The following is a 19,300-nucleotide window of genomic DNA, read 5'->3' on the forward strand; positions in this document are numbered from 1 at the left end:
GCCCTGGCTGTTGCAGCCATTTCATGAGAGAACTAATGGATGGAAGATTCCTTTCTCTATCTCGCCCTCTCTAACTGTGACTTTCAAATAAATAAATAAATATTTTTTAAAAAAGAAAGAAATCTTGGTACTCAGGACAACACAAATGCTCTGCAACAAGCATAATGGTCAACACTATGCTTGGTGGGGTCAGCGCTGTGGCACAGCAGGTTAAAGCCCTGGCCTGAAGCACCGGCATCCCATATGGGTGCTGGTTCTAGTTCCAGCTGCTCTTCTTCTGATCCAGCTCTCTGCTATGGCCAGGCATAGCAGTAGAAGATGGCCCAAGTCCTTGGACCTCTGCACCCACATGCGATACCCAGAAGAAGCTCCCAGCTCCTGGCTTATGATCGGCACAGTTCCAGCCATTGGGGCCATCTGGGAAGTGAACCAGCAGATGGAAGATCTCTCTCTCTGTGTGTCTCTACCTCTCTCTATAACTCTGTCTTTTAAGTAAATAAAATAAATCTTCAAAAAAAAAAAAAAAACCACTATGCTTGGACAGAAGTCTAATGAATCAAACCTACGGAACATTGGACTGGTTTAGACATTTTTCTGCAGTGTTGCCAGTGCAGACCCTCTTATCAATGGTAGATGATGCACTCAAGATACCAATTGCTTCCATAATAATATCCAGTAGCTTCATTACATACATTAGTCCTATGACAATTTCATTTTAATGCAAAGCTTTATATTTATCAATAGGATCAGCTAAGAAAAGCTTCCATCTGTCATTCACTGTTCCTTTTACTACATGATATATCAAGCCTATCTATCTGTCTATCTATCTAGCTGTCTGTCTATCTATCTATCCGTCTATCTCATCTATCTATCTCTATCTATTTAGTATTTATCTCTACTCCCTTTTATGTGCAATAATACAAGGTGTCACCATTTTTCTCGATCTAGATTCTGGAATCACATCCTCTCCTTTTGGTTCCTCTCATTTTTGCTGCCTTCTCTGGACTTTTTCTATTTTTGCTCTGCTTTCTCTGAAAGTATATGGACTGCACAAAGTGAGACATTCAAGTCAAGGATAGACTGATTTATATTCTCCCAAGATTATAAATGTTTCTGAGTCACTCTAAATTCATAATATACATAAAAGTATGTGACTATATGTGTGTGTATATGTGTATGTGTGCATGTCCACATTTTAGCACCACCACTGTCTTCTGGAGAGATGCTGTGTGCTAACAGCACCTAAATATTTTTTCCTTGAAAGGTTACAGATAATTGGAAAGTCATCTATTTTCAAGGGCAGTTGAGACACTCCTTCCAATACATATTCCTTTGGCATTGGCTCCCCTTTAGGAAGTAATGATATTTCCCAATAGTCAGTGTATCACTATGACTAGTGAGTTAGGGTTATATTTTGCAATTGGTCTTACTCAAAGGGACGATACAAAGTCAGTTCCCTTTGAAATCAGGGAGACCCAAAGTGCCATGGTTTATTTTTTTTATCTTAGCATCATATACTGGTCAACATGGTATTAAAATATTTTATGTCTATAGGCATCAGTTAGTATTCTCACTAAGTTCAACACTGATATTCTCAATGTCATGCTGGTAATTACGGGACTCTCTAATGGAATTCTAGGTGGAACTGAGAACGTCTGTGGCTCAATTAGGTTAAACCTAACTGACTTTCTATATGTTGAAATATTCTGTGGTGATTAAAAAATTGTATTTTTCACTGTAAGATATTGTTTATTTTTTAAAAAATTACCCCTCAATAAAGTAATACTGAATTAATATGGCCACAGATGAGCAGTTCTTCTACTTCATTTTCAAGTCAAAGCCCTCCCCTTGTAGCTAATACCGTTACTCTTCCATCTGACTCGGACTGTGCATGCAGACTCTGACCTCACATTCCCATATTCTGATCCTTATACAACATCTCTTCCCCCAGCTACCAGCTTTCACATGAACCTCCTGATTCTTTTTTTTTTTTTTTTTTTTTTTTTTTTTTTTTTTTGACAGGCAGAGTGGACAGTGAGAGAGATAGACAGAGAGAAAGGTCTTCCTTTTGCCATTGGTTCACCCTCCAATGGCCGCTGTGGCTGGCGCACTGCAGCCAGAGCACCACGCTGATCTGAAGCCAGGAGCCAGGTGCTTCTCCTGGTCTCCCATGGGGTGCAGGGCCCAGGCACCTGGGCCATCCTCCACTGCACTCCCAGGCCATAGCAGAGAGCTGGCCTGGAAGGGGGGCAACCGGGAGAGAATCCGGCGCCCCAACCGGGACTAGAACCCGGTGTGCTGGCACCGCGAGGTGGAGGATTAGCCTAGTGAGCCGCAGCGCCGGCCTGAACCTCCTGATTCTTCTCACTTCCTCAGCCACTCCCTGGTGGTGTCGCTTACCACCACATACCCCTGGGTTAACTGCATCTCCCCAGCTCATCTCCCTGAAGGAACTCTTCTGCACCAATAGCTTTACCCCTAACCTGTACACTATACCATATTCTTTCTTGCATATCCCAAAGCTCTCAAAATTCAACCATAAACTCATAATCTTCTGCACAGTCTGCTCTTTGTCCATGACTTCCTACCAAGATGTCTTCCTCACCAGTCACCCAAGTCAAAGCCAGGGAGTAACACAGGTGTCTCTCCTCCCCCAAAATCCCCATGTTATCAGCCACCAAGTTCTGATTCTACTTGCCGATTATTTCTAAAAGCATCCCCTTCCTTTATCTCACTGCCAAAGCCTTAATCCAGACTCCCATCTCCACACTCCAGCTACAGAGATGTCCCTCAAACTCAAACTTCCTCCTCATAACCCTCCAGTGATTCTTTGCCAGTTCAGGGGAAAATCCCTCCCCTACAGTCAGCACCAGGCCCACTGGGGAAGGTTGGGCCCCTGCTCGCTTCTTCAGCCTCATCTCATGCTGCAGGCCTTCACACTAACCACATGTATTACCCAAATGTGCTCTTTCTCTTGTGTTGAGGCCTTTGCAGAAGCTTTTTCCCTACTGACAATGCCCACAAATATAGACACCTTACCCCTCCACCTGGCTCTGGGAAGACCTTACAGAAAACTCCGTCTCGGGGCCGGCGCTGTGGCACAGTGGGTTAACGCCCTGGCCTGAAATGCCAGCATCCCATATGGGCTCCAGTTCTAGTCTCAGCTGCTCCACTTCCTGTCCAGCTCTCTACTATGGCCTGGGATAGCAGTAAAAGATGGCCTAAGTCCTTGGCCCTCTGCACCCGCATGGGAGACATGGAAGAAGCTCCTAGCTCCTGGCTTCGGATCAGTGCAGCTCTGGCTGTTGCGGCCATCTGGGGAACGAACCAGTGGATGGAAGACCTCTCTCTCTCTCTCCGTCTCTACCTCTCTCTGTAACTCTGTCTTTCAAATAAATAAAAAAATCTTAAAAAAAAAAAAAAAAGAAAAGAAAAGAAAAGAAAACTCTGTCTCATCCAGGTGCCTTTCCTATGTGCTACCACGAGACTATGTTTATAGAGTGGCACTACACATATAAAATTAGTAGGTATTTTTAATGTAAATCTATTAATTGGTCATTCCCCCTACATAGTGAATTCTTTGAGAATAGGGCCATATCTTATTATTCTTTTTCTTTTCTTTTCTCTTTTAAGATTTATCTTATTTATTTGAAAGGCAGTGACCACCTACTGGTTCACTCCCCCAAAAGGCTGCAATGGCCAGGGGTGGGCCAGACCAAAACCAGGACCTCAGAACTCTATCAGGGACTCCCAGAAGGTGGCAGGAGCCTAAGCACTTAAGCCATCTTCCACTGCTTGACCAAGCACATTAACAGGAATCTAGGTTGGAAGCAGAGCAGCCAGGACTGAAACTGGTGTTCCAATATGGAGTGCCAGCATAGTAAGCTGTTGTCTTAACCTGCTATGCCACACCACAGTGCCAGCCCCCTTACTGTTTTTCATTTCTCCTTGCCTATTCTTTTTTAAAGATATATATGTGTGTGTGTGTGTGTGTGTGTGCGTGTATTTGAAAGGCAGAGTGACAGAGAGAGAAAGAGAGAAAGCTTCTACTTGCTGATTCACTTTCCAATGGCCACCATGACTGGGGCTGGGCCAAGCAGCAGCCAGAAGCCAGGAACTCCATCTCATGTGGCTAGCAGGGACCCACACACGTGGGCCATCTTCTGCTGCTTTCCCAAGTGCATTAGCATGGAGCTGGATACAAAGTGGTGCAGCTGGCCCTCAAGCCTGGACTCCAATATGGAGGCAGTGGCTTAATCCACTGAATCACAACATCAGCCTCCTCTCTTGCTTATTTAGTGCATGGAACATAATAAATGTCCAATAATTGCTAAATTAATTAATGCATGAGTTAATGAATACATTATCTACATCAATCTCAAAACAGCAATTCCATATGCTAATATCTTCCCAGGAGAAGATTAAATAAAGATAGGACTATGACATATAACACATTATTATATAATTATGAACTAAATTGTTTGTGTTAATAGGGTCAATGACATATAAAGACCAATAAATACATCACAGTATCACAAAATATACTGTACAGTAAGCCTTAGTGCTTTGAAACTTGGACAGCCAAGATTTGTATTATCTTCACCAATCACAAGGAAATGTCTATCATTGGCCTAGAGTCAAATAATAAGAAACATAAATGCAGAGGCATGTTTGATGTTTTATATATGTCATTCAGAAAACAGCAGCAACTGTATTAGCCAGAGTCCCAGCCAGGGAAAGCTCAAGTTGCTGTCTCTTATGGTCTAATCTGGGTGATACAGCCAGCAGCAAGCATGGTTTCACATGCCTGCTTTTATTCCAGAATCCCTCCATGCTTCAGAAACACAACGTCAGTGAGAGAGGACTCCAAGAGTAACCAGAAGGCAATTACAGAGTAGTGATTCCCACGAGGCCCAGTTTAAAGAGTCTTCTCCTAAAAGGAAGGTCGCCTTCAGGGAAGTGTCCCAAGAGATTGTCTCCTCCCATCTTCTTTTCTCTACTAAGTTCCCATTTGTTTCGTCATTTCATTCCTTCTTTGATGTTAATGATCCCTAAATCTGTACACTGGGCCTCAGCCTCTTTAATTGGTTATGTATTTACAATTTCTAAAAGAAACTAACCTCCTCCAATAGGGAGCACAAAACATATGCAGGAGAAGGTAGAAATCTGGAGTACTGTTGAGGTCATTCCAAGGTCTCCATAGAAAGAAGGTCTCAAAGGAATTGCAGTGTTGAAAGGGGACAATAGTTAAGCTTCCATCACTGATATCACACAGGACTGGGTGGATCCCAAAGTCCACTCTCACTACCCCCTGCAAAGCTTTATTAATCTCCCTAAACTTAACTCTCCTCATCTAAAAACTGGGAATAGTAATAGCAGTTGGGGGTCTCATGAGACTGGCTATTGTATTCATTGGCTCCTTCCAATATCCCTACAAAGATTCAATTGTCTCCTATTTATTTAAAACCAAACAAAACCCACTTTTTTATTCTCTATTATCCCTAAATTCCTGCTTGCCTTTCCCATAAAATTTGTAGAAAGATAGTGTTGGGTCTGCATTCACACTTGGTTCCCTTCACCTTCAATTCAGCATTCTATGCAACTTCTCCCTTGGCCCTTGTTCATGCATCTTGTTCGAAATGGGGTAAATCTGAAAAGAAATTAGCACTTTCTCCATGGCAGGAGCCTCAAGGAAAACTGATTGGATGGCCTAATGTTTACTGGAGCATCTAGGAGGAGTTCAATGGAAGGTATGGGAGATTCCAAGATGGCAGAATAAGGGACAAGGCAGTCTATTCTAGACTAGGGGAAAATAGTTTAAAAATAATAATGATAAAGTGAAGAAAGTACACTCTCAGGGGAGAATTGGAAGGAAAACTGCAGTGGAGATTCTGCGGAAGGAGGAGATGCTGTGGATCTGTGCGGAAGGTGTAGACACACAGCAAAGAGCCCAGACACAACAAACAACCCCAGAAGCCCTGAACTGAGAAAGTACCAGCTTTGGAGAGCAAGATAAGATCAGACTGCAGCGGCCCATGCCACTGTTGATACAGCTGGAGAGACAGCCTATGGACTACACTGTCTTTGAGTATAGCCCAGAGCCCTGAGGGGTACAGGATGCCCACTCACCCAGAGAAAAAGAAAAGAGGCACATCACTCTCTCCCCATCCCCTCCATAACAGTGCCTGGCAACTGGCTGAGAGAGGGTAGATGCCATTTTGGACATAAACAGGTAGCAGCTGCTGTAGCTCTTTTGTATGCACCCAGTACTGGCAGGGACAATTGCCACCTTGTCAGCAGAGGCAAACACAGCAGCTCTGGTGCACACACCTGGCAACAGGTAGGGAGAAGGAGCCACTCCAACATTACTACCAGTCACAGAAACTCTTGTACTCTTCCAACACAACTGTGAAATGAGTAGGTCTGCAGCTGGTGGGTATTGTGCATGTGTGCGACCCACGGATTTTTACCAGAGGAAAAAATCCGTATTCCTCACTGACTTTGAATCTGGCTGTTAAATGCTGAAAGAAAGATTTTAAGTATTTCAGGACAAACAAAAGAAGACTTTAATGAGAAATTAGTAAACGATCTTTTTAATACCAACAATGATGGGGGATTTTAAGAAATGAGCAATAAGTTACTAAAGAAAATTTGGTGTGTTGAGAGTTGCCCAAGCCTTTTGAGGTTGGTCGTGAAGGAACAATGCAGCTTTCTAGAACATACCCCTTAAATGAATCACTGAAGGAAAGGAGATATTTAAAATACACCTTTTATAATATTAAAATCATTGTTTATCTAGAAATATTGCTCCATGTTCCACAACTAACAACCGAGTGGCAATTCATTCCAGTTTTGTTCTCACCCACTGTGCATAAGTGTTTAGAGAATTTATGTAGCACCTAAGGCCACTGGTAGGTGATCAAATCCAGAGCTTTCTAGTTCCCTCCTGTGCATACAAAGGAAAGGCTATTTCAAATCGCATGTGTGACTTCCAGAAATAATCAGCATTCTCACTTTACTTCCAGACACTTGTCTCTGTGCCTGGGAAGAGCCACATGAAGGAATAACTGGACTAAACAAAAGTTTAGCTCTTTCAGTGACTTCTACTTACTCCATAAGAACTTGTAAAATACAGACTATAAACGTGCGCTGAGTTTTGCTCATCCTTGACCTTTCAATTGCTTTCACTGGCTCAAGACGTTTAACTTTATGTGAGATGGTATGACTGATCTAAAGGGAGTTAGAACATAAAACAGACGTTTTCCTTTTACAGAAACAATATTTAACCTTTAACTCAGAACTTGACTTTGAAAGATTTAAGGTAGCATACTCACCTGTAGCTGTGATATGGTTAAAGGATATCGGAATAAAATCCAGGTAACACCTTCACTGCAAGGTGGGATAGTAAGAGAGCCTTCATATACCCAGTAATCCCGCAGTAGAGGATCTGTGTAACCACAGGGGTGTATTATGAAAAGGCAAATTAATTAATAATCTTGATGACTCCAACAACAATCTTCAACATTACAAACCTTCAGAATGACATTTTTCAATGGATGTCATTTTTAAACTAGAGCCTTATATCTATATTCTTAATGTAATTATCATGGAGAAAATCAAAGATGAAAAACATGATGAATCTTCATTCTATTTACAATGACTTCTATCAATGGGTTTTTATACATGTCTATCAAATTTAATGACTTCAGAAGTAAATCTATGTTTTGGGGTTTTCTCTTGCTTTATTAAAAGATTTATCTAACTAGTTTATGCCTAATATTTATTGGATGTTTACTACATGCCAGGTACTGTTCTAAGCATTTCACATTAATTCCTTCAACCTTCACAACAAACTAACAAGAGCAATACTATTTCTAGTCCCATTTTTAAGACAGGCAAACCACATCACAGAGGTTTAGTAATTTGCCCAAAGTCAATCGCTAATAGTTTGCAGAGCCAGAATTCAAATCCATGCACTTTGGCTTCAAAGCCTATTAGTTTAAAGAACTCTGTTTGGACTGTTTCAGTTCTAGTGACCTCTATATTGGTTGTTTTGACAGCAAAATATTAAAATCATATCATGGTAAAATAAAATGAATCACTCTTGTGAAATAATTTAGATCTGTACTAGAAGAATTCATTGTTAATGTGATTGAATGTTTACCATATGACAGAAACTGATTTGTCATAGACCAATTATGCAGAAAGTAGAGGATCAGATGCCTCAACCCGTTGGATTTTGTTTGAAACTCTAAGAAATAGCACATAATTTCAGCACAGAAATCTGAAGAATCAAATTTTATATAAAACAATCCGCAACTCCAAATTCTACTCTAAGTATACAATGCACAATTACTAACTGTGCACAAATACAATCAGAATAATACTAAATAATAGTATTGCTGTGAAGATATAACCCTATATAATTAGATACCAAATTATCTCTATATATTAATAAAAATTTCACAGGTAAATCTTAGAGTATATTAAGATTATTTTATTATGCTCATACATTACACAGAGGTAGTGACATTTACAAATGACAATTATAACAAAGCTCTTCATAGATTAATGGAACTAGTAGCAAAGTGTTTATTATATCAAATGATTTACTCCCACATTTAAAGTAATCTGAAACTGGATCTGCTATGAGGGTATAAATTGTAAAAAAAAAAAAAAAAAAAAAAAAAAAACACTTTATTAACTAGTAGTATGAACTTATATATATTCTGAGGAAAACAATGTGGTCATATTCATAGTTAAAAACTCATGTTATACAGTCAGATAATTTCTTACCTGGTAGTAAAGTGTTAGGATTAAAGCAAGGTATTGTTTTGGATTTTCCCTGAAAACAAAAAATAGTCACTATACATTAATGTGAAATTTCTAATTTTCAAGTAAAAATGCTATTAGGGTTAAAAATCTAGATTTAAGTATTTTCTGAATGATTTCAACAAGTCCCCTAGACTTGGGGGTTGTCTCACTCTGTCTTCCCACTGCAACAACACTGGCTGGCTCCAAGGAGACACTCCCACTATGGATCTATGGCTATTTTCTCTGCTACTGCACTTCAATTTTTCCAATACTTCCTGGTGTGGACCTTACAAATGGTGTCCTTCTGTCTCATGTCAGCTACTTTCTCTGCTCCCAGCACATTCATACTAGAGACTGGGGCTGCATGTCTTGGTCTGCAACGCTGGAACCCTGGCTCCGTGAATTCCTTTGAAATGACTTTCCTTCTGCCTACTTTGATCTCTGCTCCTCAACATATGGCATTACAACATGGCTCCCATTCTGCCATTTTGGCCCAGTTGAATTAGGAAATTCAGCTCCAGGGTCTATCCTGCATACTTCCTCTTTTTTGAAAGGAAGATCTGAAATTCAGATCAAAATAGTCTGTTCCAATCAACATTGTTCAAATCTAGCAGTAAATTCCAAGGGAAATATTTGTGCAATTATTCAACAATCCCTACGTTTGGTCATTATATTATCATCATTTCAATTGTTCAGGTCTTGGAGGCTGACAGACCTGTCATGTGAATCAGATTTCTCTTATGGGATGACTCTATTGACACAAACAACAGAGAACATTAGTGTAGTAAGTCTCTTTCTTACTTCCTGGGACTATTTAACATGTTAAAGAATCCAGCTCACTTGATTCCTTCCCCTACTCCAGCCACCTGTATTTCACTATAATTGACACCCTACTAGCTGAAGAAATTAGGGAAATTTTCTCAGCCCATTTCTATTGGTTAAGGTAAGTCAAAATAAGTCCCACCCCTTTATACCAGCTTCCTTTGCCTAGCCTAGTCTGGGCTTCCCACTGGCGGCTGGGTTCATTCTGAGCCTTCTTGGGGCTCTTCAGTGAAGATTCTGCCAGATTCAAGATGCCATGGGCTCATGCCAGTACACAGATAATCAAACTTGATTTCCAGATTGATCTTAGAATTGGCCATGAGCCTTTCAATCCCCCTCAATCAAGCAAGCTTTAAACCTAGCCCAGATACTTCATGCCTTTTTTTGTAGACTTTGTCAGGCTCTAGTCTCTCTTCCTTATCTTGCAATTTCTGTCTCTAGTTAGATGATTACAAGTCAACTTCTTACCAAAGATTAAGTCACTAAATTAAGGTATTGGTGTACGAGTCAAGTCAGCCCCACAAGACCCCAGATAAAGACTCAATTCAATTATCATCTCTATAGTTAACATCTTAATGCTAAACTCCATTTGGAAGTGCTTCACATGAACCCTGGGCCCTGATCAAAGTATGTAATAATCATCTGCCTTGGGACCCCAGACAGATCAGAGCCCACTTTGCCATCACAGCAAGCCCAGAAGAAGATGCTAGCCCATCCATTCCAGGTCAGTCAATGAAAGGCCACAGCACTGTGGACCAATGAGAGACTTCCATACAAGCTGGTTATACACTGTTCAACCCCAGGTTTATAAGGAACTGAGCAACATCTGCCCAACTCCAGGCTCTGAGAATGAACAAAATAAACACCTACTTTCTTCCACCACCCTGCTATAAGTGATTGGCTTGGTGAATGTGAGTGGTTTCTACAGCAAGCTCAACTGCTTTTTTGTATCTCTGGTGGGCATACCACTCAGGTTCAAGTGATTCAACGTGGGATAAAAGGTAATGCTTATTACAGAACTTGACTTCCCACCAGTTCTGGGCAGCAGAAATTGACCTAAATCATCTTCTCTGGCATATTATCTTATGGCTTATGTGTACTTGTTTATTATTACTTAATGTAAACACACCACAGTCTGGTCCCCAAAATTTCTATTCATTTTATTTACATAATTTTCCTAAGACAGGCAGCCAGGAAAGGGTTAACTCAGCAGGCCTGGGTTGCTCAGATGATGCACATTCCAAAAGAAAGCCTGTTCAGGACTAGCTATTGGCCAGCTTCTGGGAGATAACTTGTGAGCTTCTGGAATATTCCACCCAGTGAGAATGCTTTTACGTGCATGAGGCCTTTGGCCATCCCACACTTACAGTAAACTCCTGTTGTTGTATGACTAAGGTTGTAGGTTGTCTGGATTAGTGAAATTGTGCCATCTTATCTGAGGCACTACCTCAAGCCCTGGACGCCATCTTAGGCTCTGGCCCAGCAGCCATCTTGTACATTAAGCTTGCCCTCTCCAGACCAAGCCTGGCTTACTAGGAGTGAAGTGACCAAATGACCCGATCATAAGGGTCAACTCCACCCCCACTCTAACGAGATTTGCTGCTGCCACTCCCTCATACTTGCAAGGCTATAACAAGGCCCGCTCTCCCACACAGGCTCTCTTTTTATCACTTTCCTCATCCAGGCTGACAGGTTTCCCACCCTCAACCCCACCCCCCACAATAAACCTTTTCCCTTATTGATGTGTTTTGTGATGGCCTTTCAATGGTGCCGTGACTCCGTGACTCGGATCCAGGCTCCCCCATCGACCTTGTTCTCCCCTCAGGGATGTGAGCTTCAGGATCCTGGATTTCTGCCAACCACAAAACACCCCAGGGACCTCCTTCTCTGGCACCGAATGCTCTGGGGTCCCCATCCACACGTTGGCCTTCCAAAACCTTGAGGTAAGACAGGGCGATCTCTGCCATGGATTGTGGTTCTGCTCTGCTTTGTCTCGAAGTCCTGGTACCAGGCACGACAACCTCCATGGGATTTACACCTCGGGCAACAATGGGCATGGGTGACAACCCCCACCCTCTGTTCCCTTACTTTCCACGTCAGACTGCGTGATCTCAGGGATGCCTGCTATCCACCAGTCTGATACCACAGGTCGTTATGGGAGCTTCCTCATCTCACATTCCATCTGACTCTCCCCTCGGTTGTCTCTTAAACAATCTTGTTCCTCTCAAATTGGCCCCAGACCTCAAATGCCATTGCCTTATCTTTCTCTGTAATCAGGCGTGGCCCCTGTATGACCTCAACAACCAGTCCAAATGGCCACTTAACAGCACTTTGACCCTGACATTATTCAGGATCTTTACCATTTCTGTGAGCATTTGGGAAAGTGGAAGGAAATCCCCTATGTTCAGGCTTTCTCCTATCTCCGTTCTAAACCTTCTCTCTGCACTCATGTTCTCTGGCCCAGGTCCACTTAGTCTCCAAGGTTCCCATCAAAGTTCCAGAGCCTGAGCCAAAACCCCTTTCTTTTACTTTCAATCCTGCAGATAATCCGCCGCCTGGCTACCCTCCACCTTACCGTTCCCACCCACAGGCACCAGCTCAGCCCCTTCTGACCCAGGACCCGGCACAGTCACCTCCCACTCAACAACCTCACACTGTCTGCCCTGGCTCTCATTATCTCAGTACAGTCAGGGTCCACCTTCCTTTCTCGCTTACAAATTGAATAAAAACTAGGTTCCTTCACTTCTAATCCAGTGCTGTACATTAAAGAGTTTCAATATCTAAACCAGTCCTATGATCTGACTTTTCACAGTGTCCTTAGGATCCTCGCCAATACCTGTGAGACCCATCAGACCGACCCTGCCCACCTCACAGAAGCAGGTGCAGTCCCCAAACAGGACCCCAGTTGGAATTACAACTCTCCCAAAGGCATAATGGCCAGAAATCATTTCATTACCTGCTTATTAGCTGGTCTCAAAAAATCCACCAGAAAGGCTGTAAATTATGATAAACTGGGAGAAGTTATTAAAGATAAAAAGGGAAATCCTTCTGCCTTTTTATAGAGCCTCAAACAGACTCTCTTCCAGTATACCAACCTAGACCCGAAGTCTCCCAAAGGTTGTAGCCTCCTCACGAACCAGAGTTTCCCTGATATCAAGGCAAAGTTAAAGCAGCTTGAGAGGGGCCCATTAACTCCACAGGCAGAAATTCTAGAGGTGTATACAATGGGAGGGATGAAAGAGTCCAAAAGGAAAAAGTCCAAATGCCGGCCAAGGCTTTTCAGCAACCTGATGCCTCCAGTAACCTTGCTAATCACAGGAGTCCCAATGACTGCAGGAATACTCTGGTGTTGTGCTTTAAATGTAGCCAAACAGGTCATTGTGTCAAACTATGCCCCAATCCTCAAGACCCATCAGATCCTTGTCCTAGATGTCACCAAAAGGACCATTGGGCAGGGGACTGTCCTCTTGCCCGTTGAGTCAGTAGGCCATCCACCCCACCTACGCCCTGGTTTGGCCTTTTAGGGCTGGCTACTGAGAACTGAAGGAGCCCAGACTCCCACTACCCAACTATGGCCATCACTCTGTGGGAGCCCAGGGTAACTGTGATGATAGCAGGTAGGCAAATTTCTTTTCTCATTGACACAGGGGCAACCTTCTCAGTCCTTACCCAGTTTTGGCAGCCAACCTCTACTATCTCAACCTCCATAGTCAGGTTGGAAGGAAAACCTTACACACCCCTACAGATCCCCAACCTGTTTTGCATGATTAATACAATGTCCTTTTCCCACTCTTTTCTCCTTATACTCAATGTCCTACCCCACTCCTGGGAAGAGACATATTCTATCAGTTTGGTGCTCAGGTGGTTTTCACCCTCCGGCCATTGGCCCAGTCCTGCAGGCCACCTTCACCTCCCTTTTCACTACTTCTCTCTCACAATGACTGGGTCCCAGCCATCCTGCCTACCTCAAGGCCCTGTCACTGTCACTAGGGTGACTGGTATCGGATACCAGTCACCCTACGGTGGTGGCCCATCATCTTCTCATAGAGATAAAGTTACAAGATTCCTCCACATTTCCTTCCCAGCCACAGTATCCTCTACCCCTTTTCAGCCTTCAAGGTCTAAAGCCTATGGTTTCCAAACTCCTCCTCCAGGGGCTGCTATGAAAGACTAGCTCCCCATAGCACATCAATATTAGGGTTAAAAACCTAATGGGTCCTTCTGTCTGTACAAGACCTCTGCCTTATTAGTCCAGTGGTAGCACCCATACACCCAGGGGTCCCCAATCCATACACCCACCTTTCCTCTATCCCAGCATTCACATCTCACTTCTCCATCCTGGATCTAAAGGATGCATATTTTTTTTTTACCATTCCTCTATATCCTAACTCTCGGGACATATTTTTTTTCACCTGGACTGATCCTGATGCTCAAGTCTCCACTCACCTGACCTGGACCATACTCCTCCCAGGGGTTCCGGAATAGCCCCACTCTGTTTGGTCAGGCATTGGCCAATGATCTAGGTACTCTGGATCTATCCCTCTCCTTTCTTCTCAGTACATCGATAACCTCCTCCTTTGCAGCCCCTCAAAAATAGATAGCCAATGACAGACTGCTACTCTCTTCAACTTCCTAGAAGCCAAAGGTCATCAGGTAGCCTTCACAAAGGAACAGGTATGCTTATCTGAGGTACCTATCTTGGTGTACATCTCATTCCTGCCCACAAGGCTGTCACTGCAGACAGAAGGAGTATCATAGCTAACCTCCCAGCTCCTTCTACTAAAGAAGAAATTCTTTTCTTTCTACGCCTGGCAGGATTCCTACATTCATGGATTCCAAACTACTCCCTTCTAGCTCGACCACTCTACAAAGCCACAAGCGATCCTTCCAGAGCCTCTCATAGCCCCAGTTACCTCCCAATATCATAAGCTCCAATGGGGTATTCTATGGAGCCCTGCCTTACGCTCACCAGATCCCTCCTCATTTATGTCACTGAAAACCAAGAAACAGCCCTGGGGGTTCTCAGCCATCAAATCGGTCCCTCTTTCGCTACTGAAGCCTATCTCTCAAAAACATTAGACCCCACAGTCTAGGGCTGGGTGCCCCATTTACACATGCTAGCCACAGAAGCTGTTCTCATACGAGAGTCAAAAAAACTCATTTTGGGTTCACTACTTATCATTCTTTCCTCACATCATCTATCAGAACTTCTAACTTACAAAGGCCTCCAGTCTCTCCCACTATCTCACATTCTGACCCTTCAGGTGGTGCTAATTGAGGACCCTCACTTTTTTTATTATTTTTTTTTTTGACAGGCAGAGTTAGACAGTGAGAGAGACAGAGACAGAGAGAAAGGTCTTCCTTCCATTGGTTCACCCCCAAAGTGGCCTCTACAGCTGGCACGCTGTGCTGATCCGAAGCCAGGAGCCACGTGCTTCCTCCTGGTCTCCCATGCAGGTGCAGAGGCCCAAGCACTTGGCCATCCTCCACTGCCTTCCCGGGCCACAGCAGAGAGCTGGACTGGAAGAGAAGCAACCTGGACTAGAACCTGTTGCCCACATTGGATGCTGGCACCGCAGGCAGAGGATTAACCAAGTGAGCCATGGCGCCGGCCCCAGGACCCTCACTTTTAAACCTTGTCCTCCCCTTAACCCAACTACTCTCCTTCCCTCTCCTCCTCCATCTCCTGATCACTCGGCTCCTGTTCACTCCTGCATTGAGAATATCGAACACTTACCACCTCATCCCTCAAATATCCAGGAGGGTCCCTTGTTAACCCTACTCTAGTCTGCTTCACAAATGGTAGCTCCATCTTTCATGAGGGAATAAAAAGGGCAGGGTATACTGTGGTATCAACCACCAATACAGTGAAGGTAGGACCACTCCCTTTCAATACTACTAATCAACAGGCTGAGCTTTATGCTCTAACCCATGCCTTTATCCTGGCAAAAAATAAAACCATCACTGTGTATACTGACATAAAATATACACTTTAGATGTCCTCCTATCCTACACAGCAATGTGGGACAGGGCCTTCTTACCACTAAGGGGACAGCCATCTCCAATGCTACATTCATAACCCCTCTCTTAGAAGCAGCCCGTCTTCCAACACAAATCAGACTAGTCCACTCTGAGGCTCATCAGACTGACGACTCTTATCACAGCCGGTAATAACAGGGCAGATCAGGCGGCTCATCAGGCAGCACTGTCTTCCTTTTCCTCCAGCTCGCCCTCTACTTCATCCTCTGTGCTGATTAACCACCCTCCAAACCAACAATCCCAACAGCTCTCCACTCAAGCCATCTTATTCTACCTCCACCATTTGTTTCATCCCAACATTTCTTCTTTATTATCGTTTGTCAAACAAACTTATACCAGAAGATACCAAATATCTCCAACAACTCATCTTGTCATATTCCATACATGAAAAAACAAATCCTGACTCAAACCTCTATCCCCCACCCTTCCCTTCCCATCAAGCCAGAGGACACCTGCCAGCCTCTGACTGGCAGATTGACTTTACCCATATGCCCAATGTACGGTGCTTTCAATATCTCTTGGTACTGGTAGATACCTTCTCTGGGTGGGTCAAGGTCTTTCCAACTACTAACAAATGGGCACTAACAGTTTCCAACAGCCTACTTCAGGTGATTGTTCCCCACTTTGGGGTCTCCAGTCAGACTGTGGTATCAAATTTACATCCCAGATAACTCAGCTACTTACCAAGGCATTTAACATCCCCTGGCATTTTCATACCCCTTATCACCCCCAGGGAAAAGTAGAAAGGACAAATCATATACTGAAAAATGCTCTGACCAAGCTCTATCTCAAGCTTCACTTGGCCTGGACTAAACTTCTCCCATTGTCTCTGCTCTGTATGAGGACCTTTCTGAAAAAACCTCTCAATATTCTGCCTTTTGAATTGATGTATGGACGTCCCTTGGTTCCTCCGGCTACACACTCTCAATCTCCACTCCTGCTGCCCCAGCTACTCTCATCTCTCCTCAAATATCTTCGAAGAGAGTTATGGAAATATACAGACACCTACTGCCCAGCTCCAGGTCCAACTACCTCAGACAGCCTCCGTCCTGTTACAGTGAGAGGTGAGGTCTACCTGTCCTCCTCACGCCACTCCTTGTCTTCTCCTCCCACTAAGCCACAAGCTAAATGGACCAGACCTTACCGGGTGATTCTCACTACTCCCACAGCAGCAAACTTACAGGGAACCCCCACTGGGTCCACTTCTCCCACCTTAAGCATCCCCCTCCCCCATTATACAGTTACTCCCACAGGGTGACTCACAGCCAAGTTTACCTGGACTCAAGCTCCTCAAACTCAGACTCTTCTGTGCTTAATGAACTCACCTCCAAGAAACAGTGACCATCCAGCCACCCACCATTTCCAACACTGGATAAGTACTGATCTTCTCTCATACCGCTATCAACTCTTCCTACAACTTCTGTGGGAAGAATAGCAAACACACTCCGCCCATCCACCCCTCCTGACTCCTTTCAGATATTGAAGATTTACATCTCCAGGGAACCTCCTCAGACTCCACTCCCTTTGAGATCTACACTTTGCTGTACCTTCTCTTATTGTCTCATTGCCTCTTCCACACACCACGATGAACTTCCCAATACTCCCATCTCTTCTGCCCTTTTGTGTCTGTTCTGCATCCACACTAGCCTCTAGAACATGTTACATGTGACAATTTCAGATTTACACCATTTCTACTCCTGCTAAATTACTGAACACAACCTTCTGCCCCATCATGGGCTGTGCAGGCCCTATCACTCCGTGCTTTGATTTTGCTCAGGTCTGCTCATGTAATTGGGTTGACGTGGCTACAACTCATCAATATGTCTCTCACCCTACTTTATCAACTACCCAATTCTTTATCCTAAGTCCTTTACCAACAGCAATGCTTTATATGTGCTCCCATTTGGGAACCTCCCATTACTACAACCCTACTCACTAATGTTTCTGCTTCTATAAACTCCTCTATTCTCAATCCTCAGAAAATCATTGGTCATCTTCCTCTACATTCAGGAGGACAAGGTGCAGCATGTTGGATTACTAACATAACAAAACAACCCAATAAGTTTATGCCACATAACATTCCCTGCGTCAGCAATATAACCAGCACTCCCACAGCTTCCCTGTCTAGTCCACCTAGAACTTCATTTCTTTGTAATTATACCTTATACACCTGTATCAACAGCTCCACACCCGGTCCATGTGTTAGTGATTCTATCCCCCCATCTAACATTATATAAGTACTCACAGGTCCTTTTACAGATTAATCCCTCTACCCACAAGAGACAAGCAATCTTTCTTCCAATCTTGGTTGGAACCAGCTTTGCAGCTTCCCTCTCTTCGGTGGTGGTCTCAGGAACTGCTCTAGGCCACAACGTTATGTCTACTAACTGATTCCAAGAACAACTCCAACAACTACAGGAGGAGGTCACCAGATCCACTGAAGCTTTGGCAGATGCTATTAGGGACCTCTAAAATCAGATCTCCTCACTGGTGGATGTAGTGTTACAAAACAGATGAGCTCTGGACCTTATAACGGCTGAAATTTGTATTTTTTTCTGGAAGAATAATATTGCTATTATGTTAATCAATTGGGCCAGGCAGAACAAAATGTTAAAAAGCTCCAACAAATTGCCACATCTATTATACAGTCTGTCCTAGGGTCCAGAGAGCCTCTCCTCTCTTCCTCCCTATGGAGCCCTATCACCTCTTGGTCAATGCCACTCCAAGGACCATTGGCTGCTATTCTCAGTCTGGGTTTTATACTATTTTGTCTCTTTAAGTGTTTATCAGAGGTGATAATGGAACCAACCAGGCAGTCAACTAAAAATGCTGCTACAGGGATATACTTGGCTCCCCACCCTGGAGATCACAACTTGAGACGTCACCCCACCAGTAGAGAATAACTCATTGCCCCATGTCATCAGGAAGCAGCTCTAGAAGATAGATCATCATCCCTCCACTGGTCCTGAGCTTTTGGGGCAGATATAATCCCATACAACACTTGCTTTATACAAAACAAAAGGGGGGAATGTAAGTGAAATGGCACCATCTCAAGCCCCAGATGCCATCTTGCGCTCTGGCCCAGTCGCCATCTTGTACACTGAGTTCAGCCTCTCCAGGACCCAGCCTGGCTTACTAAGAGTCAGGTGACCAAATGACCCAACCACAAGCGTCAACTCTACCTCCACTCTAACAGGATTGAGTGCTCTCACTCCCTCATCTCTGTAAGGCTATAACCAGGCCTGTACTCCTGCATAGGCTCTCTTTTTTTCTCACTCTCCCCCTCCCTCCTGTCAGGTTCCCCCACCCCCGACAATAAACCTTTCCCTTACTCCGGCATTTGGTGTGTTTTATGGTGGCCCTTCATTCTGTACCAGGTTTGTTCATTCTGATAGTGTGATTCATGGTGGATAACTGGGGAAGGGGTGTGATTTGCTAGAGTTCAAGAAGTTGAGGGCAGTTATGCAGGTACTTTGCACCTGCATGACTGATCTCTAATAAAATCCCTAGGTGAGCTTCCCTGGGTGGAACACTTCAGGCCATTGCTAGGGGAAAGAGGGTATCCCAAGGCAACTACCTGGTTAACTTCAAGGAAATCTGCACCTGTTCTTTGCCAGACTTTGCC

At 43.8% G+C, this 19,300-nt stretch overlaps 1 protein-coding gene across 1 annotated transcript in view; it reads right to left on the reverse strand.

Moving 5' to 3' along the window:
• CA8 (carbonic anhydrase 8 (inactive)) overlaps positions 1 to 19,300 on the reverse strand; it is a 125,518-nt gene that overhangs the window by 33,315 nt on the left and 72,903 nt on the right. Inside the window, exons 6-7 of the mRNA XM_051843756.3 lie at positions 8,797 to 8,845; positions 7,335 to 7,447 (exon numbers count right to left, since the gene is read on the reverse strand). Coding sequence (XP_051699716.1) covers positions 7,335 to 7,447; positions 8,797 to 8,845 — 162 coding nt within the window. The remainder of the gene's footprint in view (positions 1 to 7,334; positions 7,448 to 8,796; positions 8,846 to 19,300) is intronic.

This window comes from Oryctolagus cuniculus, chromosome 6 (assembly GCF_051225735.1).
Source record: "Oryctolagus cuniculus isolate XC-2025 breed Fujian yellow rabbit chromosome 6, ASM5122573v1, whole genome shotgun sequence".
In the NCBI taxonomy this organism is placed as follows: domain Eukaryota; kingdom Metazoa; phylum Chordata; class Mammalia; order Lagomorpha; family Leporidae; genus Oryctolagus; species Oryctolagus cuniculus.